Here is a 24,344-nt window from a genome sequence, read left to right on the forward strand (position 1 = left end):
TTTTAATATTATAGAGAAAATGACGATTTTACCTTTACCATCATTAATTTTAACTACTCATAGGTAGTTATTTGGTATTATTAAAGTTAAAGAAAAAAAACTTGAGAATACAACATATCTTGGGTGGAAAATAGTCCTTTGGCCTTTTAAAAATAACGAGCTCCCAACTAATTCACCTAGAACTGTCTCAAGAAACCTTGGACAATGACAAAAATCAAAGTCGCGAAATTAAAATCTGATGGAAATGGAGTTAAAGACAGAAGACATACAATACAAGGAGTATTATTACATAACAAAACCCCTAAACAAACTTATATATTTATTCAAGGAAAAGGTGTTCCATCCAAAGTTGTAATTACAACATTAGTACGAAATGAATTGTAAAGTTGAGCTGATAATTTACTCATAATAATCCTAATGGTGCGTTTGGTTGAGGGTTTATAAAATTATTTTGGTAATCTATTTTTTATTTTCTTGTTTGATTTGTCAGTAATAAAAGATTACATTAATCTTCTATTATCAATGCTGACGTGACAGGTAATATAAGTGGTAATCTGATTATCATATTCACTTTAGGTATTTAAAGATTACTGGAGTAATCTTGAGTTTATTATAATTATATTATTATTTATTAATTTTTTGAGATAAAAATAAATTTATTTTTAATTGATATAACAAATAATATAAAAAATATTTAAAAATAATTATATTCAAGGGCATTTAAGTAAAATAATTTACTAGTAATATTTTATTATCTTTAATCAAACACAATAATTATTTATACCTATCGAATTTTATCAAACATAGTAATCATTTATACTCAGTAATTTTCTAAGTAATTTATCTTCAAGGTAATTTTTCTATTTTAGTAATCAAATATTACTTAAATCAAACGCCCCCTAAAAATATGCAACTCAAAAAATATTGAATAATAAAATTTTAATTATCCAATCTTTGTCTAATGTTTGAGATGTTGTTATTAGAAACGTATCTTATATTATAATTGTGATCAACTTTTTTTAAATACATGTACAAAGTAAGATTCTGGAATAGAAAGGCCCCATTTTGAACACTAAGAAATGATAATCATGATTCCCCCTCCCTACCTACCCAAGGGTAATTTAATTTTAACTTTGGTCTCCTGAATAATAATAAAATATAGAAGAAACTAATTCACCTTATTATTTGTAATATATACTATATTCCATATATTTATGACAATGAAAATAATATTGCATGCACAACTAGTTATATAATACCCATATAAAAATCCAATTTACATCCCATGTATAGTCCATCAATTTGTTGCACATTCATCACCCCTTTTACACAAACTGCAGAAAAAACAAAAACCCAAGTGCAAATTGAGCCAGTGGTTAGGTGTACAAAATGAGAAATTGGGAATTTAAAAAAAGGGAGTTGCTATGTACATCCGTTTTTGTCACATAGCTTTCAACATGAACCAGAGAATATCCCATTCCTAAACGCTAGATATCATTTATTGTAAGTAGCTAGAACAAAAGTCTCTTGGACTTGACACTCCATAACCCGATTCAAAGAAAGAATTAAATCCATGGCAGCTGCCCAGCATTGCTTGGCTACCCATCACTTTCTTCACAACAATTTTTAGACCTAACTAGTAGCGAGCTACCAATAATAGTGAAATCATCATCAGTTCGCTCTGATGGATTCGAATTTGAATTCTGAGTCAAAATTCAACAACTATTTCATTACTTCTCTGGTATGGCAAATTGGCAATTGGCATGACTGACCAGGCAAGAAGCCAAGAACTCCACCGTCTTTAATGGTGATATTGATTTATCAAATAATTTTCATTAATAACTGTATCTTCAAGCTCTCGGTTTCTCTCAAAACTATGGGTATACAAAATCTGTGCCGCAGCAATTTGAGAAACTGTTTCACAAGAAAACATGTAAAAAGTTACATCTGTGTAACATATTGGATAAAATTAAGGTTCATAGCATAGCTTAGCATGTACTCAAAATATTTTATTATGGCTTTCTTTTATTATTAAGCTCAATCAGTTTTTTTATCTATTAATGTTCCTGTAAAGCCAGAGAGAAGAAACATCTTTTCCAGCGCAGCAGGCAGTGCAGGCCAGCTTGTTGAATGACAATTAGGAAAACTTCTTATAAATTTCAATCTTATATTAATTTACAAATACTGAATAGGTTCTGTTCTTGATCTTGTTGGCCTGTGACTCGGCCTATACATTAATTAATATGTAAAGAGATTAAGAGAAAGAGAGAAGATGATGATGATGATGGTGTAGTGCTTTAATTATTTAATATAAAATAATATTTTTCTCGTGTTAAAATAGTATTGGTCGGTGAGTTGTCCAAAACCACAAGTTTGTAAAACTAACGGCGGGTATTAAATACATTATTTATGTGAAACTTCAATTTGAATCATCTCATCTCATCTCAGCTCGTGTCAAAATAGTAAGGCAGTAAGTAAACATTTCACCGTCGACAGTCCTAATCGTGGGCCTTTAAGTTGATGGGCCACCCAATAGTCCATCATAAAAGGCCCAAAGACCGATCTCTTTCTCAAAATATCAGAAATGTTTTATATTGTATTTAATCCAAGGGTTCAGTCTAATTTTTGGGAAATTAATTAAAATAAGCAAAAATCTGTCCGTTTATACGTTTTTAAGCCAACATAAAAAAGTTTCACCAAATTAAACAAACACTAATTTTTTTACTTTTTTTACCCTTATGTTGAAAAACCAAGTAAGATCGAAAGTGAAGGCCGAAATCAGAAATCTAAAAATACAGAGCAAGAATCACCGGCGAATATCCTAAAAGTAGTAAAAACGGGTTTATGTAATCTTTATCGACCGGGTGTAAATAATCTATTGTGGGTATGGTTTAATGTTGGGATGTTATTTATTGGATGGAAAAAATATTTTTTCTGAGAATGTGCGTCGGTTTATGGTGGTTACGATGGTGGCTAGGGATTTTACAGTGAAACCCTAAATTTGTCGAATTATGTGTATGGATATTTTTGAATGTTTCGAATGGTATAAAATGATGTAGTTTCGATGTTAATAGATGTTTGGAAGTGTACCCGTTGAGAGACAAAAGCGCACAAATTTACAGCGCCGCGCAAACACTATTGAAACCGCGTAAAAACTATTCACACCTCGCAAACCGCTTGCAAAATTGCGCAAAATCCTGTTCACATACTATGATATCTGCCTTGTGCGATGTGAACAGTGTTTGCGCTGTTTGAACAGTGTTTGCATGGTGTGAACAATGTTTGCACGGTTTGAACAATGTTTGTGTGGTGTGAACAGTGTTTGCTCGATGTTAGCGCAGTTTGCGCGCTTTTGTCTCTCAACGGTTACACTTCCAGACATCCATTAACATCGAAACTATATCATTTTATACTATTCGAAACATTCAAAAACATCCATATACATAATTCGACATATTTATGGTTTCACTGTAAAATCCCTAGCCACCATCATAACCACCATAAACTGACGCACATTCTCAGAAAAAATATTTTTTTCCATCTAATCAATAACATCCCAACATTAAACCATACCCACAATAGATTATTTATACCCGATCGATAAAGATTACATAAACCCGCTTTTACTACTTTTAGGATATTCGCCGGTGATTCTTGTTCTGTATTTTCAGATTTCTGATTTTGGCCTTCTCTTTTCCTTTTTCGGCAAAAGTAACTTTCAAAGTGTTTCACTTTCGATTTTACTCGGTTTTCCAACATAAGGGTAAAAAGGGTAAAAAAATTAGTGTTTGCTTAATTTGTTAAAACTTTTTTATATTGGCCTAAAAACGTATAAACGGATAAATTTTTGTTTATTTTAATTAATTTCCCCTAATTTTTCCTTATTCATATTAAATCCCACATTGATATTCAACAACTAGTGCCTGCCTCATTCAGCCACAGCCAACACTTTTTAAAATTTTGTGGCTAAAATTAAATTTGATCCACGATACATATGGCTTTGTATTAGAACTTTGAAGTACATGCCATACATTGGTTTTGAATGAGAAGTTATACTGCATTCTTACATTAAAATGTGTACCACTGATCTTTGAAGTTTTATTCTAGACTTAGGGTTATATTATTATTATTATTATTATTGTAATACTAGTTGTGGCATATATAAAATAAATAAAATTATTAACAAGAATTTATATGTTATGTGTGATAAAATATAACATTGAAAAATAACCACAAATTTATGCATTAACGTAATTATTTTCTCATGGTATAATACAACATCCGATTAATCATTTTAATCTAGAAGCAAAGCTACATCATAATGAGTCATGTAATTAAAATAAGATCATATTTATTTTTCTTAATCACTCATCAAGCTCTATAATTGCACAATCTTTATCTCGATACTCTTTCCTTTTGCGATGACATTTTTAATGTCCTTTTTTTTTTTTTCAATCATGGTTGTGCGAGAGATCCTTTGCTCTCACTAATTTTTCCGATGTCGTCTACTTTCTCCTTCAATGGTTGACCTTCGTCCATCATGATGAGTGTTTTTCTCTCTCGTTGATATTTCTCTATCGATTGACTCTTCTTCCATTAACAGTTGCCTTTCACCGTTATTATCTGTGAGTTGTTCATGTCTCTGATTAGGTTTTAATTGCTATACCTTGACTAGAAGACCTACTGACGCCGCTGATCCGGTTGTTTGTGGCTGTTGAATTGTTGTATATATAAATGAATAAGATTATTCACCAGGAAATTAATTAAAATAAGTAAAAATCTGTCTATTTATACGTTTTTAGGTTAACATAAAAAAGTTTTACCAAATTAAGCAAACACTAATTTTTTTACCATTTTTACCCTTATGTTGAAAAACCAAATAAAATCGAAAGTGAAACACTTTGAAAGTTACTTTTACCAAAAACAGAAAAGAGAAGACCGAAATCAAAAATCTAAAAATACAGAAAAAAAATTACCAGCGAAATAATCTTTATCAATCTGGTATAAATAATCTATTGTGGGTATGGTTTAATGTTGGGATGTTATTGATTGGATGGAAAAAATATTTTTTCTAAGAATGTGCGTCGGTTTATGGTGGTTACGATGGTAGCTTGAGATTTTACAGTGAAACCATAAATATGTCGAATTATGTATATAAATGTTTTTGAATGGTCTAAAATGATGTAGTTTCGATGTTAATGGATGTCTGAAAGTGTAGCCGTTGAGAGACAAAAACGCGCAAACTGCGTAAATCTAGCAAACACTGTTCAAACAGCGCAAACCGCTTACAAAATCACGCAAAAATCCTGCTCACAGACTATGATATCTGCTTTGCGTGGTTTGAACAGTGTTTACGTAATGTGAACAGTGTTTACGCGATTTGCGCGGCACTGTAAATTTGCGTGTTTTTATCTCTCAACAGCTACACTTCTAGACATCCATTAACATCGAAACTACATTATTTTATATCATTCGAAACATTCAAAAATATTCATATACATAATTCGACATATTTAGGGTTTCACTGTAAAATCTCTACCCACCATCGTAACCACTATAAACCGACGCACATTCTCAGAAAAAATATTTTTACTTAGTTTTTCAACATAAGGGTAAAAAAATTAGTGTTTACTTAATTTAGTGAAACTTTTTTATGTTGGTCTAAAAACGTATAAACGAACAAATTTTTACTTATTTTAATTAATTACCCTTATTCACCCGACTTAACCAAACTAACCCTACTTCACTCAACGCCGGTTTTTTACCGATTAAATCGTCCATCTTCCTTCCTCGAAACCACCCACTCTGAGTTTTCACTACACTGAAATTCAGCTCAAATTCACGCCACATAAATCCGAAACCCAAATGCACCACTCTAAATGAACTCCGCTCTCCCACTCCCTCTTCTCTCTTAACGCTATCTCCCTCTGCATCTTAGCCCACACAATGTTATGACCGACTACCGGCTGCCACCCACCATTGATCTTGGTTAAGAAGCTGGTGTGGCTGAAGAGTTGACTGTTTGACTGGATTTTGTTTCAGTTTAATAAAACGACGGTGTTTTGGGTTTCAACACTTTAAGTGATATTGGCTGGATTGGAAAAACGCATCACTTTCTTCCGTTGGGGATGTCGTTTCTTTTCTTCCAACGCCTTTTGCTTTCTCTGAACCGTAGAAGAATTTGTAGCAACAGTGTTCAATCGAATGGTTGATATTGTTAGTTTTGTGTTTTCTTGTGTTGAATCGAACGGCGTTGAGGTTTGTTCCCTTGGATTGTCCAGCTGTGCTCCGGTGGAGGTATAAATTGATTGATTTAAACATTGTTTCGAATGAATGAAATATGTGAGGTATTATTCATATGATTTTCTCTGTGTTCTGGAAATTTCTGTTTCTCTACTGATCTTGGGCCTTTTTTCCCTTGATCTTGGTGTTCTCTTTTCTTCTCTTAGTTCTCGAGAAAGTGTGTGTTGATCTGGTGTTAATACATAAGGTTATTATTTTTCATAGATCCAGACCTAAATCTGTAGCTCGACATTTTCTGTTTGTGTTTTCAATCTTTGAACCGACGACAACGTTTCTGTTGTGGAAGCTTTCATGACCTCCAATATAACCGGCATGTGGTCTCCTTCACAATCCTCTGCATCCACATCAGACCTTAAAAAACCCACCTTCCTTCATCTGTACAACTCTTCAATGAAGATACCCTTCAGCAACGCCTTCAGCAATTGATCGAAGGCGCCCGGGAGAGCTGGACCTACGCCATCTTCTGGCAATCCTCTTGTGATTACTCCGGCACTTCCTTTTTGGGCTGGGGTGATGGCTACTATAAGGGCGAAGGCGATAAAGGCAACTGCCACCGCCGACGATTCCGTTGATGAAAAAGTTACCGATACGGAATGGTTCTTTTTGGTTTCTATGACTCGATCGTTTGACGCTAAAGGAGGCGAGCTTCCGGCTCAAGCGTTTTTCAGCAGTAGCCCCGTTTGGGTTTTAGTCAGCGGAGGAGCGCCAGTCGCTGGGTCGGGTTCTGTTTTAGCTTCTAAGCTGTAGATTTCAAAGGGAACGGTGATTGGAGTTAAAAGTCAAAGTAAACTAAATAAAATGCGTGGTTGACTTTTTTTTTTTTTCTGAAAATTAAATAATATTCTCTCAGTCAAATCCCATCTCCCCGGTCAGCCCGGGTTTGGTTGGGTTCACATAACAGACCGACTTAATTATTTTTATTTCTTTTCTACTTCTTATAAATAAATAATATCTCATGTCTCTCATGAAATTCAAGACAATTTGATTAAAAAAAATCTAGAAATTCGACCTTTAATTTAACAGTGAATGGTTTGGAATTGTGGCCGTCATCTGAAAAAGTAATGAGCTCAACCCAATAAGTAAAAATTTCACTGTCAGACACTCCTAAGCGTGGGCTTCTATGGTAAGGGAGTTGATGAGCCATCCAATAGTTCATCATACAAGACCTACAAAGGATCTCTTTCTCAAGGTATTAGAAATGTTTTATGTTGTAGTTGAAATAAAACGAATTTCGATAGTCTTCTGTTGTGCTTTTTAGTTGAAGGGGTTTATTTTGTGTTTGATTCAAGGGCTCAGTCTAATATTTCTTTATATAAACAAGGCTATGGACAAGTAATGTTAAAAGAGTAGAGTTGAGAGCATTTGGCATTGCCAACCCAGAACAAATTTGAATTAGAATATGTACATGTTGGTGAATATGACTCTTAAAGAATATCATGAGAATTCCCTTTACAAATTCAGTATCATCTTTTCCTTAAGATGTTTGCTGTTCTGCTAACAATAGTAAGAGTGAGTTATCACATACACTAATTCTTAAATCCCGCATTGACATTAAACTAGTGCCTCATTTAGCCACAGCCAACACTTTTTTAAAATCTTGTAGCAAAAATATAATTTTATCCTCGACATATATGGTTTCGTATTACAAGTACATGCGATACATATAGTTTTGTATTAGAACATACAGTGTACTCTTACATTTCAATGTGTACAATTGGTCTTTCAAGTTTCATTCTAGACTCAGGGTCATATTTGGTTTGTTTTGCAAACCAAATCTCGTTGGCCTAATAAGATGCAGCCCTTGGTTCTTTGGGTCGGTGTACACAAGATCAAAGGTTAATACATGCTTGATTAGTCCTCATACTTATTTTCCTTTCTTTTTCATCCCTTTCACATTATATTTTCATACTACATCTTTAAATGATATATATATATATATATTCTATTTTTTTTAAATGTCAATCGATTTAACATATAATACTCCTAATCCTGAACCGTGGTCCTGGAGCTGTAGAATCATTCATAAAAGATCATCATCCTTTAATATTACAGTAGTTAGAAGTCCTCTTTTTTCCTTCCCTTTTTTAAAAACTTTTGGCTGGAAATCTAAACGAACTTACAGCTTTGAAAAGTGCAGCTAAATGGCCGAAAAGCGTCGAATAGAAAATTCAAAACATATGGAAAATTAAAATGATAGCTATGTTCTACTCATAGCCTGTGATAACCCGACAACTTCTGAACAGAATATATGGAAAATTAAAATACTAGCTATGTTGAAGCCTGTAATACACGACAACGGTACTCCCCCAATGCCCAAATAGGGAAAATGTTTCTATATGCAGCATAAGTGATCATACAATTTCTATTGAACACTCCCATGATCTCCTGCAATCAAAAGATATGTAAAAAATATGTCGATAGTCATGAAAATTATATTGACCACACAATTCTATTAGTACTATAATTGAATATTTTACTTTCTCTAAAACTGATTATAGATTTGTTGTTGGAGAAGTTGTTTATGCTATAATCACAATAATAAGACCATCAAACATGCATAAGATCAACGAAATTACCTCCTGTGGAAAATCTCCATTCTGCATTTGGGAATTTATCAAATATCTTGCAGCGCGATGCAGCGGTGTTGGATCTCTATTGGCCTGCTCCAGTAATTTTAAAACTATGTCAAGCAGAGAAAAATACCATAACCACAAGAAATATATAACAGTTAACAGAATTAGCTCATGAATGATAGTTTCAAACATCAAAAGAAACTTGACAAAACAGATAGATGCAGCATCCTATGTCAAAAATGTTAACTTGACCCAACTTTACCAATTCAGAAGATATTCCCATTTTTATTATTGCTTCCTTGCATTTGAACAATTTTAATATGACAGGCAGCGTTAATCCATGTAACATTTTAGGAACTGAAGAAAACAGTTGATATATACCTGTCCAGCATCAATAAGAGCCAACATAGCCCATCCAGTATTTACTATATGAGACCTGTCACCTTCGAGGTTCAAATAAACCTGTAGAGAAATCATATGAAAATGTAGAAATTAAAACATTTTGCCTATAAATTTGGCAATCTCCAGCCTCATCAAATTACACCATTATGTATATTATGACTCCATCTCCACATGCTTTCCCCTTTCCAAAGGAAAAGGGAACAATCAGACAATATGTAGGCGCGTTTCATTAGCATTTTGTTAAGAAGGCACTCAGTTCTATGCCCCAAGGTAAAATAATGTTACAGATACATCAACCCTTTCAAATCTCTAATACAGGAAATGTATTTAATCCAACTTGGCAAGAAAAAATTGACCACAGATGTGAAAGTTAATGAAGCCAACCAACCTTATTTTGACATGATAGGTAACTCTCTCCCCAACCACCAGATGAACGCTGTTTGGACAGCAGAAAATCACAAGCTTTGCGGATGCTAGAGCAATTATTGTAATTCTTTCCAGCAGCTACCAAACCTTTCACCGCAAACCATGTACCATAGGTGAAGCACACACCCCATGACCCATACCTATGAAGCAATGTAAGATATTAAAAAGTATTCAAACTGTGAACCACAGATATGATTAGTTGAATCCAAGAGAAAATATAAATCCTTAGTACTTAAGAAGTTATAGAAACTATCAAGCAAATCTCAATATTTATAAGCTGAGAAGCTACAACATATGGACAGATATATTAAAAGTCCAAATTTTGCTTTTGAGAGGAGAGGGCAAACCATGAGCCATCAGATTCTTGAATCTTTTCAATGAACATGGTGGCCTTTCTGATGCAATGATCTATTTCTTCTTGTCGATGCCCAGGATACAATTTCTGAAACGACTTCAAAGCTTGAATTGAAGCTGATGTACATTCCACATAACTACAGAATCAGAGTGGTTGCTATTAAGCAATATGATGCAATTTAAGAAAAGAATACAGCAACAGATTCAACTCAAGTTGTTAACATCTTACGGATAATCAATCACGATATCACCAAAAGTTTCAGCTGGATTGATCAACTGTGATAAAAAAATAAAAGAATAATCATATTACAATGGTCTTAAAAGAACTCAAAAATGAATATTATTTATGGAACAAACTATTCATTGCAGCAAATTCAATTAAAGATCCCTGTTACTCCAATCAAGAAAGGATCATCTCAAGTGGCCAGGATCTAACTGAGAAAGTTTAACACCAAGACTTTCTTTGTCAGATTTTGACCAAACCACTTTTATTACCATCACAAGTTATACAGATGGATACATCTTATAAATAGCACAATCTTGATGCCTCTGTAGTTATTTAACTATAACTAAATAATGATATAATTAGAGTTTACCATAACTCTGATTAAAAAATGAGAAATTAGTAAACAAAAAAAAAAAATTTGTAAACTTCTACATATAGTGTTAAGTGGGAATAAAATCTAATACGTTTTTTAAAGTAAGAAAAAACAAACCATCCTAAATGAAAAAGTAATGGCTAGTGGATACAAATAATTAAAGTAAGCTACCTCCAACCAAGGGTAAGATCTCGTGAGTTCATATGTTGCAAAACCACCATCGGCATTCTGCAAAGTTATAAAGAAAGCTAGTGCATAAATAAATAAAGAAAGAAATTCTTTGCCTTATAACAGTTAACTTTGGAGACATGAAAATGATATCATAACTGATTAGCTGACCTTAGTCTACGCAATTGCAAGTGAGAATATACAGGAATCGATCACAGAAAACTAGGGCTAGATTCGAATTGAGCCCGTTTGAGCTTGAGCTCGAACAAGCCCAAAACAAGTCAGCCCTGTACAAGCTCGTTCGAACTTGAGCTATTTACCAAATTTTCCAATTCAAAATTTTGATACAAAACAACAGTTTTCGATCAATATATATTAAAACGACATTATTTTAATAACGAAATAGTTAAAAACTCGAGCTCGAAATGAGCCGAACCGAGTTCGAACCAAGTTCGAGCCTAGTTTCCACAAGCTCGAGCTCTACTATATACAAACCGAGTCGAGCTCAAGCTCGAGCTCGACTCAAACCTAGCCCTACAAAAAACATTATATGCACTCTCTCCAACATCAGTCTCATAGCATCTCACTCATCTTATTTCCGTCTTCATATGTAACTTTTGTCAAAGATCATATTGGGCCAAAATCCATGGCATTAAATATTCATAATCTTAGAAGTTACACTATGATCATACCAAGTTTCAGGGTGAACACATTTGTGCATTTTGTACATCAGACAGATACATATTGGATGATATTATTCATCAAATCAATAAGTCCAATGTCCTAATAACCTTCAAAATTTCAACCAGTTGAAACATATAAACATGCAAGCCTTATGTTATTTCTTCAAAGAAAACTTAAATGAGAATTAGTAATATTGGATAGAATACCAATATATCTAACAAACTTAGAGCACCAGATTCTGATTTACCTGAAAAGAAAGAATAACATTTACAGCATCATACAACCGATTTGTGTCTAATGGTCTGCCAACAATCTCGACAGGTAATTTTGATAATAAGAGAGCAGCCTGAAAAGGTTAAACTAGAGAGGTTAGAATCAATAAAATATCCACAAGAATTCTTGCAATTTGGTTAACCATTACTTTTAGTCCCTCTGCGGTGCAGTCTGAGATGGGCCATCCATGATCTGCAGTTGAGAAGGGCCAAGCACCTTTTGAAATGTGACGATACCAAGAATCAAGATCACCTGGAGAATCTTCTAAAACCTTCAGAAAAAAAAAAGAAAAACCAATCAACCACATAATTTGGAGAGAAAAATATCAAATGCCCAACATAATCCTTATGAAATAGATTGCAAGCTTCAGATGTACAGAACCTGTGAATTCTTTACGTAAGTATGTGCTTTCTTCAGAATTGTACCATATTCCTTAATAAGATTGGTTGAAATTATTGCTTGAACAGTGAAAGCAGTGTCCCATAATTGACTTCCATTATATCCCTGCAAGAATTTTATTAACTATTGAGTAGATGGTCTTTTTAGCTCTGTCTTTATCATACAACATATAGATCCTCAAAGTAGTTGTGAATGCAGGTTAAAACATATCTTATGGTTATCAGGTAACAACCATTTAATAAGTTACTACCTACTCTCCGGTACCACAAAATTTTAATCGTGGTAGATGTATTAAGTCTACCCAATGATAAATAATGGAAGAATGGCATTGCTTTCTAACCTGCATTTTCATGCCATCTTCAGCAACCCACAGGTAATCATAGATTCTTGGAAGATGCAACTTGAAAGCCTCTGAGTTTGGATCTTCCACCCAACAGCAAAGCATGTTCAATACCTGCACATTACTAAATATATAAAATTAATATACATAAAAAAAATAAAAAGCACACCTTGATACATAATCTTAACCTATGATTATCAAGTAAAATAAATAAAAAATTGGGAGGAAGGGCCACCTAGGGAAATATTAATTAAATCACAGGTTCTGAGAACTATGCAAAGGCCTTAAATACGTCAAACTTAATTTTACTACAAAATGACAAATTGGTAAGATTCACTGTTTGTTAATTTTTCATTCATAAAACTGGAACATTATCAAATTTTCATTACATTTCTGCTCTCCATCTTCAAAGACAAAAGTTTAATAAAAGAAAAGCAATTTTATAAACCTTTGCATTCCCACCTTGTTCACAGGACCTATACAAATATATCGAGTATTTTCATCTTCATAGTGTATGTGCTCAATTGCATTTTGAAGAGCCTTTTCTCTCAACTTCTTTCCAGGCCAATGCATTAGAATGGGTTCAACAATCTTGTGAAGTGATGCCCAAAGTACATCCTGGACCAGTGGGTGTGGATAGTACAAATCTTCCTTCAAAACAAAGCAATAAATTCTTGTCAACAAGCAAGGTAGAAACCCTTCAAAATTTTAATATGCGGACATAACTATAAAGGAAATGACAGAATCACATGTGATATCAAAAATGAGTTTTTTTAATAGTCTAAACAATGCAATAAATTCTTGTCAACAGGCAAGGTAGAAACCCCTCATAAATATAAAATGCAGACATAACTATAAAGGAAATGACAGAATCACATGTGATATCATAAATGATTTTTTTTAATAGTCTATGCTCATTTGAGTTTAACTACACAGCAATATCTTCAAAATTCCAAATTGCAGAATCTACGATAAATCTGACAAATGCTTAAAACATGGTTAGAGCAGGTGGAAGCACAAAATTAACAACTCTATAAATGTTTCATTTATCAACAAAGCCTAGACCTTCATTACAACACTTTTTAAAAATTTCATGCATACGGAAGAGGAAATAACAAACAATGTAACAAAAGTAAAAAGAGCATCTATAGCTGTTAGAAGCACACATCTTTATAAGGACTAATATCAATTTTACCAACCTTTGCACATAGGTTACGTGCTTGATTCCAATCTATTTCATGATATGGGACAGTGTAAAGCTCCTTTCGAAGAGATAAAACTGTGGGAGTGATTGGACCAACAAACCTCTTTCCATACAAGTAAGACATAGGCAAATAGACCATGCGGCAGTGGCACCACATCCTTCCTGAACCACAATACGTCCATAAATACATTCATTTTCTCTTCATTTTTAAGAGAAATAAAAGCATTTAAAGACAACAAAGTGTAACAACCTGGGTGGAAAGGGAGCACATAAGGAAGAAGCCATATTTCAGGGGGCAGGGGATTATTGCCAGACCATTCAAATGCTCCAAGTACCTATTTTCATCATGCAATACAACAAGAATCAAAACAGAGTATCCAGCAGAAGATGAAAAATCAAAATTCAAGTTTGAAAAAAGGGTCAATAGTGAATACTAAACTGAGAGCCACATTTTCCCCCATGATGTTATTGCGGTTGCACCACCATGATTCAGAATCCAGTCACGCCCTCTCTCCATTGCTCCTTCCCCATCATTAGCTCCTTCTCCAAGCAACCTCAAAGCAACATAATTCAGAACTGTACCAAACATGGTGCTCGGACCCTCAATGTGTAAACCCCACCCACCATCTTTGTTCTACAATTGCAAATTAATACATATTAGACAGGCACTTCCCCATGCACAGTTACCAAAACTCATACCAAACCATCAAAAGTCCACAAAATAAAGGACAAAGATGCATGAGAAATATTGCAACCTAGATAAGTTAAAAAGCATTCTTGCCTGATGATTGTAGAGATAACGGCGCATCTCCTTTTCATGTTCTTCAGATAGAACAGCATTCAATGCTCCAGTTATAGACAAAGTAATTACCTGATGCATATGAACAAAGTGAAGACTTAGTTTTCCATTTTTTCAGTTCACAAACCAAGATATAAACACAGATATGAAAGCAACTGGCTTCTACAAGCAGACTACTCTGATACCCCACACATCTACAGAAGAGAACACAATTTTGAAGTAACATGGTCTACCAGCCATAAGATTATACCCAAAAAATTTAAAAGGTGGCAACAGAAGTTGCAGCATAACAATATGAGCACTTACCAAACCAGGCATAAGAAACATTGGACCTCCATAATCCCCCGGCCAATGCCCATCATGAGCCTGGAGAGTTGAATGGTAAGTTAAAGCTCTTCTTAACGTGTTTGTCACTGTCTCTTCAGTAAAATCTTCTTCATCTTTCACTTTGACTTGAGGTAAAATTGCACCAAGTGGATTCTCCTTGGAAAACTACAATATGGGGAGATAGAGAAAGGTTGAAAGAAACTGCAAAGTCAACTTTGTATTAAAATTCAACTATCAACAACCTCATACATCAGGCACAACTACAAATACTACAAGAAGATACCATTATACGGCACACAGGATGGGAAGTCGATAATAAAATGATTATAATTGGTAGGTCTTTCATCTCTCAAGAAGCCACTCTTTTAACGAGGAGAGTAAACAAAAACTTTGAACTAACTTCCATTCAACAGTTAATGCAGAAGCTTTTATATCCAATTTTGAGCATAAAAAAAAAGTGATTTGATACATGTCAAAACCACATAGTAATCAGGGGAAAAGGAGGGAAAAAAGAAAGAAAATGCTGAAATTGTACTCATCATTCCCTAATTAATTTGATCCCTTAAATGATATGTTTAATTCTTATTCTAGCCTCAATAACGATGTGGTTAACAAGAATGTAGGACTTTTAGGGAGCCATGCAACAGTGTCTTCAACTGAACTTTGGTTGAACAAGAATACGTCCTGTGTATCTAAGTAGGGTGTAGGAACTTGCATGAATATGTGCAAACCAATGAATCTCCAAAACCTTTCCTGATGAACACCAGCTTTTGGTCAAGTAGCTCCGAAGGAATCAAACCCCAAACCAACAAGCTTTGCACTCAACTAACCCCTCATTGTTAACTAACTGAAAGTCCATTGATACTTTCTTTCTCTTTATTAGTCACTTATATGTAACTCAATTACTGGCTAGAATAAGATTCTTAGAGTACTGCATTTTCCCCTCTTTTTAAATAAAATCATGCAATCCATGGCGGCAATAAAGCGTTAAACAAGAGTAAAAAAGTGCCTGAAAGTTGAATAATGTCCTGTCACCACTCCATAGATAAAGACTAAAATATAGTACATGAAAATTTAGCCATTAACTTTTCAAGTCCTAAAGAGATTTATTCGCAACATAGCATATCAATACAACAAATAATGAGGTCCATTTACTTAATTACAATTTGCACGGACCAAATACCTCGCAAAAAATTCAAACAGATATATAGATTTCAGAATAGTTAATAGTTTTCGGTACACGTCATTTCGCAAAGAAAGAATATTTGATACCTGAATACGCATGAGAAGATCTGAACTGTGCTTCTTCTCAAAACGGTGGTCCCAAAAATGCTGTCGTACCGTTTCGATCTCCGCCAACTCTTCCGGCGACCCAGCCTTTGGATCGAACTCCCAAATTTGTCTTCCAACATGCTCGTTCGTTGTTCTCAGCCATGCATCCCCACCCTCAGCAATCTTCAGCTTCCACATCTTCTTCTATCTTTAAAAAAAAAAAAAAAAAAAACCATACGTAAACTTACACACTAAGTTGAATGACGAAGAATACGCTAAAATCTCACAGGTTTTCTTCATATAATAACAGCATCCGGTTACAGAAAGAAGGTGATTTACCTGATTAGCGGAGAGAGAGAGTGGACTTCAGGGTAAAGATTTAGCTTTCTGTGTTTCCGTCTAAATGATTCGGAGAGGCGAGGAAATTTTATGTAAAGTGATGAATTATAAAGGCCAAAGGACTATATCCCACCCACGGATTGCTGTTTTATCAAGTATCCCCTTTTAACTTTGAATATCTCAAATATCAACCTATAAATAGTTAAATTTAACAATAATAAAAGTAAAATCGTTATTTTATCTATAATATTAAAAATAAACTAAAATATAATCTCATTTTTCTCCCCTAAACTTTAAAAATTAAAATTTTTCACCCATCCAAAATTTTAATGACCGTTTCCCCCTAAGATTTGGTTTCCAGATCTCCGATGATAAATCTGGTAACATTATCGGCCGTCTATCCCTCTCGAAGCTTCCTCTCCCTCTGACGGTCTCTTTTCACCCATTTGGACGTTCGTTCGACATCAATCTTCTTCTAAAAAACTAAGACGAAGATGTCGTCTTCGTCTGGGAAGATGATCATCTTCCCAGAAGAAGACGTTTGGGAAGACAAAGAGCTTCATCTTTCCCGACGAAGCTCTTTGTCTCTCGTCATTTTCTAAACTTCATTCAATATCGATTGAATATCCAAATGGGTGGAGAAAGACCATTGGAGGGAGAGAAAACTTCGGGAGGGATAAACAGCCGACAATGGCATTAGAGATCTGAAAACCAAACCCTAGGGGAAAATTGTCATTTTTTAAAACTTAGGTTAGGGGAAAACTGTCATTTTTTAAAACTTATGTTAGGGGAAAACTTTTAGTTTTTAAAGTTTAGGGAGGAAAAAGAGATAAAATTTTAAGGGGTTAGAGTTTCGTTAAATTTAACTGCTTATAGATGGGTATTTGGGATTTTCAAAGTTAACAAGGGGATACTTAAAAAAACAGCAATCATTGGGTGGAAAATAGTCCTTTGGCCAATTATAAATGAAAGGCCAAAGGCTAGGGGTGGATTCGAAGCGAGCTTATTCGGGCTCGAAATGAGTTTTGCTCAAATGAGCCCAAGCCCGAACTTGCCTTGAACGAGCTCAAGCCCAAACACGAGCCTGAATTTTAAGTAAAAAATAAATACGAGTTTGAATCTGAACACCGGTTAAGCAAACTGAACTCGGCTTACAAGCCGCTCACTCAAATGAAAAAACATGTAACTTAGAACAAATGACACTATTTGTTCTTTGGAATATGAGCCCAAAGTGAACCCAAGCCCTAACACACGAACCCGAACTAAGTGTGAACCGAGCCCGAACACTAAAATTATGAAACGAGCTGAACACGAACATATGTTTAGCAAGCTCGGTGAGCCCGAGCTCGAGTTTGGGCTCACTGAAAACGAGCCGAAAACAAGTTAGGCCCTGTTCGGGCTTGGCTCAACTCATATTCAGCCCTATTAAAGGCTATTTACCCCCATGTTTTACCCAAATCTAAAATCACACTTGTGAAAGGTATAATTTTGAATGAGTGGTAAGAGTAAAATTATTTTTCCTCTCAACTCTAAAACCTTCAAAATTTATAAAATTTTCCTTTTTAGTTTGAAAACTAATAATTTCCTTGTATAATTAAATTTTAAAAATTTTATTTTTTCTTTTAGAGTTTTGATTTTTTTGGGAAAACTTCTCTCTCTCTCTGACACTCGACATTATTTAACTATCTCTCTCTCTCTCCCTTCTTTCAGACCACTCATCTTTTGTTCGACTCTCAAACGGAGACAAATTTCGACCAATGTCTTCCCTTCTTTCATGCGATTTGTCTCCTTGGCATCATTTGAGTTTTTGTTGTCATTGTGGCCAAATTGAGCATTATGGCTGAGATCGATGAATCGTGTGACATCATCCAAATGTGATAAATAGATGGTCATTTGAGCATCAATCGAAAGATGGGTGGTCTCCCTTCCTTCTTATTTGGCTATTGACCAAAGATAGATGGAGAAAGCCAACTCCAATTGTAAAAGAAAAAACCCTAAAAATTCTAAACCCTAAAAAAAAAATAATGATTTTTCAAATTTGAGATTAGCATGAATGCCAATTTTTAAAACTTGAGAATAAATAAAATAAAATAATATATTTATTAATAATATTATTAAAATAATAATTTTACTCTTATTTATAATAAAAAATTTTAATAAAAGATAATTTATAAATGAATATTTTAATTATTTACTTATTATAAATATAATTAAGATTACACTAAAATTTTAGTGGAAAATCGTCCTTTGGCGTAAATGAAAATCAATCTCACGCTACACGTGGGCTCATTTGGCTATGAGCTGTAAGGCCTGACTAATATTTGGCCTATTGTTAATCGTTGTAGTAACTAGCGGCCACCACCAGAAACGACTGAACCGCCGATTTGTACGTTTCATTCAATTTATGCTGCTTCTTTTTATACGTTTCCTAACTTCAACAACTTACCTGCAAAATTATCTCGATGTAGCGTCTTCAAATTGCTTATCTTATAATTTTTTATGTAGCTCCTCCTTGTTTTTCTTCTCCTCCCGAAATCTTTGAATAGATTCACATAATAAATTGGTCAGAGATCTCATCGCTTATTCAAATGACGCTGGTCAGGCCAGGTTAACATTACTGCATGTTTATAATTTTTAATTTATAATAAAATAATATTTAATTATACGATAATATATATAAATATATATATTTATATACTTGAAATGGATATACATAATATTATTCAATTTTTTTATACTAACTTATTTTTCACACCCAATTTAGCATAAAAATACTCTTCACCCCCATGTAATATAAATAATATTTTTTAATCTAAAATCAAACTTTATTTTAAAAAAATGTCATAAAGGAAAAATAACAATTTCGTTCTCTAAAAATAAAAAATATAAGCTTTAATGATGTTTAAAGTTTGATCATTTAATTATTTCACAAATTTTAAAACTTGTAATTTGATTATTTTAATTCTTCGGATCTCTAACCTTTGGTATTGTAAGTTTACCACTGTCATAATCTTATGTCATAATGAGTTTATCATGACCTTATATCTCTCATCGTGATTTAAGATTTTACTAACAAATGCTTCACTCGATCTAATCGTTAACAAAATCATTTTCTTAATGACTTAATCGAATCATATAATCAAGGAAAAAGGAAATAAAGGTGAAATAAAGAAAAAATAAGAGAGTTTTGGACAAAAAGGATGACATGATAAATTTTAAAAGTGAAATAATTATGAATAATAACTTTTTAGAACATGTTATAATTCTTTCGCATCAATAAAATTTTATTGGATTCAAAATCAAATTTTTGTAAAAATATATATCATTATATAATCAAAATAGTTATGTATAACATTTTTTAAAAAAAATATATTATTTATGCCATTAAATGATGAAAAAGTGTTTCGAGTCAAACTGCAGGTGGGAAAATGTAATCGACTTATTTTCATGGGAAAACATGTGACCGCAAAATTGTCACATGTAAATGATATAAATTAATTTTCTTTTGAATTTAAATATGTAAAATATTGTAACAGTCTTGATAACGACAAAATTGATCAATTAAATAAATATTTTAGCATTACACGCGTCTCATGTGGAAAGACAAAACGTAGGAGACCGAAGGAAGATTATGAAAACGATCTTCTTTAAAATGCCGTTTTTAAATTTTAAAAATTTGGTCGACATGACGTTATATTCGAGATTTAAGAGCCACCTAGATGACCAGATTTATTCCAACTTTGATTGTCTCCCAAAGAAACCAAATTGTGAAACTTTAATTGTGGGCTGGGTTTGGCTGTCCATGTTTATATCCTCAAAATCAACTTAGGCCCATTTAGGCCTCTGAGCTGCCTATCCATTTAAAGACATTTTGGAGTTGGAATGGATATTGTTTTGCTATCAGGATTCATGGAAGTCAATAAAAATTGAAGCACTCGAAAATAATGAAAACATTCACAATGTGTCACATCAATAAGTCTTTCATAATCAACTTAAGGGTGTCTATCTTTCAACATCAAAATTTGAGCTGTATGCATGACAGAAGATGCCTAAGCTGCTAAGCTCCATTGCAATTGAATGAATATTACAAGACCAGTCATAATTCCAATCGCTATCTTAGCTCCACGGTTCAATTGCGGTTAACAAAAGCCCAAGTTTTGGTCCAATAGTCATACAACCTGTCAGAAGACGCCACGCGGGAACACTCTGCGACATTTTATCAATTATACGAGGAGTTGACCTTCAGGACAGGATTTGCCTTAATGGAGAGGGCACCGATACCTGGGCTGGATAGGGATTGTTCACTAAAGGTTGAAGGGATAATGGCCAAGAGAGCCAAGTGAGTTTTAACATGAGAAGAAGATATCTACTGAATAACTTGGGAGTACAACATACAACAACTAGAAAAGTTTTAAGCGGATATTTAGATTGAGTAATATTTTATTATTAAAATAAAAAATTATCTTAAAAATATATTATTTAAAAAATTACTAAGGATAAATAATTATTATGTTTAATAAAATTTAGTAGATATAAATAATTATTATGTTTAGTTAAAAATAATTAAAAAATACTAATAAATTATTTTACTTAACTGTCTTTAAATATAATTATTTTTAAATATTTTTATATTATTTGTTATATTAATTAAAAATACATTTATTTTTACCTCAAAAAATTAATAAATTATAATAAAATCAATATTATTTTAATAATTTTTTAATATATAAGGTAAAAGTGATAATAATATTATCACTTATATTACCTATCATGTCAGCATTGGTAATATAAGATTATCATAATTTTTTATTACTGACAAACCAAATAAGATAATATAAGTAATAAAAAATATATTATTACAGTAATCTTTAAATTCATGAACCAAATGACCCATAAGGGGAACTAGACAAAGATTGTTAATTCGTTGGGCAACTTGGAGCACAATAAAGAGTTGCTATAAAGACCTTGAGAGAAGAAGAGTGAGAGAGATGACTTATTTACTTTGTAAATGTACACTACACCCATTTGTAGAGTTATAAAATTATTAATTCTTTGTCAATACAGTTTTATTTTCCAAGAAGAGATTTTGACACAAATCAAAAAAATGAAAAGGAGATTTTGAAGATATAAACGTGGGACAACCGAAATATTTGATTATTTGAAAGGCCAAAGGACTTATTCTCACTCCAAGAATGGTGATTTTTCAAGTTTTTACTATTTAATTTTAAAAATCTCATTGAACAATTTATAAACAATTAAAATTAACATAACTCTAACTTTTTAAAATTTTATCTTATTTCTCTCCCTAAACTTTAAAAATTAATAATTTTTTCTTATGTCAAGTTTTAGAAAATCACATTTTCCTCCAAGAGTTTATCTTCAATATCTGGACACTTTTTCTAATATCATCATCGATTGTCTCTTATTCTTGACAATTTTTCATCCTCTTATAGTTTACCTCAATGAAATCCTCACTCCTCCAACATTATGTAATGTTTGTCTATGAAGATGAATTGTCTTCCTAGAAACTGAAGACGAGATCAATAATCTCGTCTTTCTAGACAAGGGTCACATGACGTCAAAAGGGCTAGAGTTTCGTTGAGGTAAATTGTCGAATGAAGAGGAATTGTCGAAAGGGAGAGATGGCCGATGATAGTATTGGAGCGAGTCATTAGATATTGAAATAAACCTTATGAGGAATATGATTTTTTAAAACTTGATTTAAAAAAGATTATTAGTTTTTAAGATTTTTAAGAAAAAAGAAGATAAAATTTTAATTTATTTTTAATATTATATATAAAATAATACTTTTATTTTTAAAATTAACAAACTTAATCATTCATAAATATATAAATAAGATTATTAAAATTAAAGGGAAAAAACTTAAAAAATCATCATTTGTGAGAATAACTCTTTTGCCCTATTTAAAATGAAAGATAATTTATAACATCTAGGGCTGGACTCGAGCCGAGCCAGCTCGAGCTCGAGCTCGAGCTAGCTCGGGTTGGCTTGGTAGATTTTTTTTAAATTTTTTTTATACAAAACGACGTCGTTTTGATCTATATATATTAAAAATGATGTCGTTTTAATATGAAAAATGAGCCGAGCCGAGCCGAAAATGAACCAAACTCGAGCCGCCCATAAATAAACCGAGTCGAGTCTGAGCTGGCTGTGAGTCGAGCTCGGCTCGGCTCGAATCCAACCCTAATAACATCTGATTTGACGGAAACAATATTTGTTGTTTGCCATTATGGATGGCACTGGCTCGTGAACAATAGAATTTGAAAAATGTTTGACCAAACGACTATTTCCCACCCAAGGTATGCTGTAATGATAAGTTTCTACCATTTAACTATAGAAACACCAAGCATTCACTCATGACTGGTTAAATTTAACAAAATCCTAACGGTGATAAGGGTAAAATTGTCATTTTCTCTATAATATTAAAAATAAACTAAAATAGAATCAACTTTTGCCCCCCTAAACTTTAAATACTAAAATTTGTTCCCAGCCTAAATTTTAAAAAATCGCAGTTTCACTCTAGGGTTTTGTTTTGAAATCTCCTGCGACATCTCCGGCTCCATTGCCGACGGTCTCTCCCTCCCGAAGCATCCTCTCCTTCGGCCGATCTCTTTCCTCCCATTTGGACGCTCGATCGACGTCGGAGAAGCTGTGGAAGACGAAAAACTTCGTCGGGGAAGTCGAAGTTCTTCGTCTTCCCAGTCGTTGTCGTTTGGGAAGACGATCGTCTTCTCAGACGAAGACGAGACGACTCGTCGTCTTCCCAAACGATGAAGACAAGATCAATCGATCTTGTCTTCATTGTCTGGGAAGACGATTTCTCTTCCCAGACGACGTCTCTCTACGTCGGATGGGTTGGAATGGAGTTGAGGGGGGCTATCGGTGGAAGAAAAACCGTCGGGAGGAGGAGACGGCCGACGATGGCGTCGGAGAAAGTGAAAGGGTTCGGAAACTAAACCCTAAGGGGGGAAATGTAATTTTTTCAAACTTAACGTAGGGAAAAAATGTTAGTTTTTAAACTTTTAGGGAGAAAAATGAGATTAAATTTTCAGGGGTTAGCGTTTCATTAAATTTAACCGATCATGGGTGGATATTTGATATTTTCATAGTTAAAGAGTAGAAACTTGTCATTACAGCATACCTTAGGTGGAAAATGTCGTTTGGCCAAAATGTTTTTTGGAAAGCCCTATTCAAATCGAACTATTTCTTCAAAATTGAATAACTGGGTGGACTGGATCAAATAAGTGCTTGCTACTTGCTATACTGAATAAACGGCCAGCGTAAAAATAAGAATGAACATTGGGAATTACTAATGGTACCGTCCTTTCTGGCAGAATAATGAATCACTTAAAAACGACGAACAGAACACATTGCCAGTTGGGACATCTGGGGCCATCACAAGATGACACGTGGATCATGGGTCCCAGTTAATGATTGTACGGGCAGGAATCCTAGCTGGCATTTGGCTGTGAATATGGGGACCCATGTTATACAACCGATAAAGGGCAGGTAGAGAGATCCTTATTAATTACCCCAGACCGCCGGTGATGGCAATCAATCATGTAAAGGTAGCTGGCGGGTGAGTTGAGACATGAGAATGGCGACAAACGCTCGTCTTGGCTTCCCGTGTCTCCCGCCAAAAGCATATTTAGACTGCAACAGTGTCATCCCTTTTTTACAATGCCCTATTGCCTTTGTCTTTTATCTCTGCCTATTTATCTTTACCTTTTGCGGGCACCTATCAGTCCCATTTATTTAATATTTATTATAAAGTCACAAACAAAAACAGCAGTAATTCATCTAAAATATGATATGGAATTTTCATTCTCTTACCTTTATCGTAACTTAAAAATTGAGAATC

General features: G+C 33.7%; 1 protein-coding gene across 1 annotated transcript; it reads right to left on the minus strand.

Annotated features, from left to right (window-relative positions):
• Positions 1-8,463: 8,463 nt before the first annotated feature.
• On the minus strand, positions 8,464-16,593 carry LOC123217357 (cycloartenol synthase 2). Its single transcript, XM_044638346.1, has 19 exons — positions 16,463-16,593; positions 16,124-16,331; positions 14,831-15,016; positions 14,507-14,596; positions 14,165-14,359; positions 13,976-14,060; positions 13,721-13,887; positions 12,984-13,172; positions 12,522-12,635; positions 12,164-12,286; positions 11,931-12,053; positions 11,757-11,855; positions 10,829-10,885; positions 10,288-10,334; positions 10,052-10,195; positions 9,667-9,844; positions 9,258-9,338; positions 8,880-8,963; positions 8,464-8,688 (listed from the first exon to the last, which is right to left on the minus strand). The coding sequence occupies exons 2-19, from the start codon at positions 16,319-16,321 to the stop codon at positions 8,572-8,574; spliced, it is 2,277 nt and encodes a 758-aa protein (XP_044494281.1). The 5' UTR covers positions 16,322-16,331; positions 16,463-16,593; the 3' UTR covers positions 8,464-8,571.
• Between the last annotated feature and the right edge of the window lie 7,751 nt (positions 16,594-24,344).

The sequence above is a fragment of the Mangifera indica genome, chromosome 5 (assembly GCF_011075055.1).
Source record: "Mangifera indica cultivar Alphonso chromosome 5, CATAS_Mindica_2.1, whole genome shotgun sequence".
Classification (NCBI taxonomy): domain Eukaryota; kingdom Viridiplantae; phylum Streptophyta; class Magnoliopsida; order Sapindales; family Anacardiaceae; genus Mangifera; species Mangifera indica.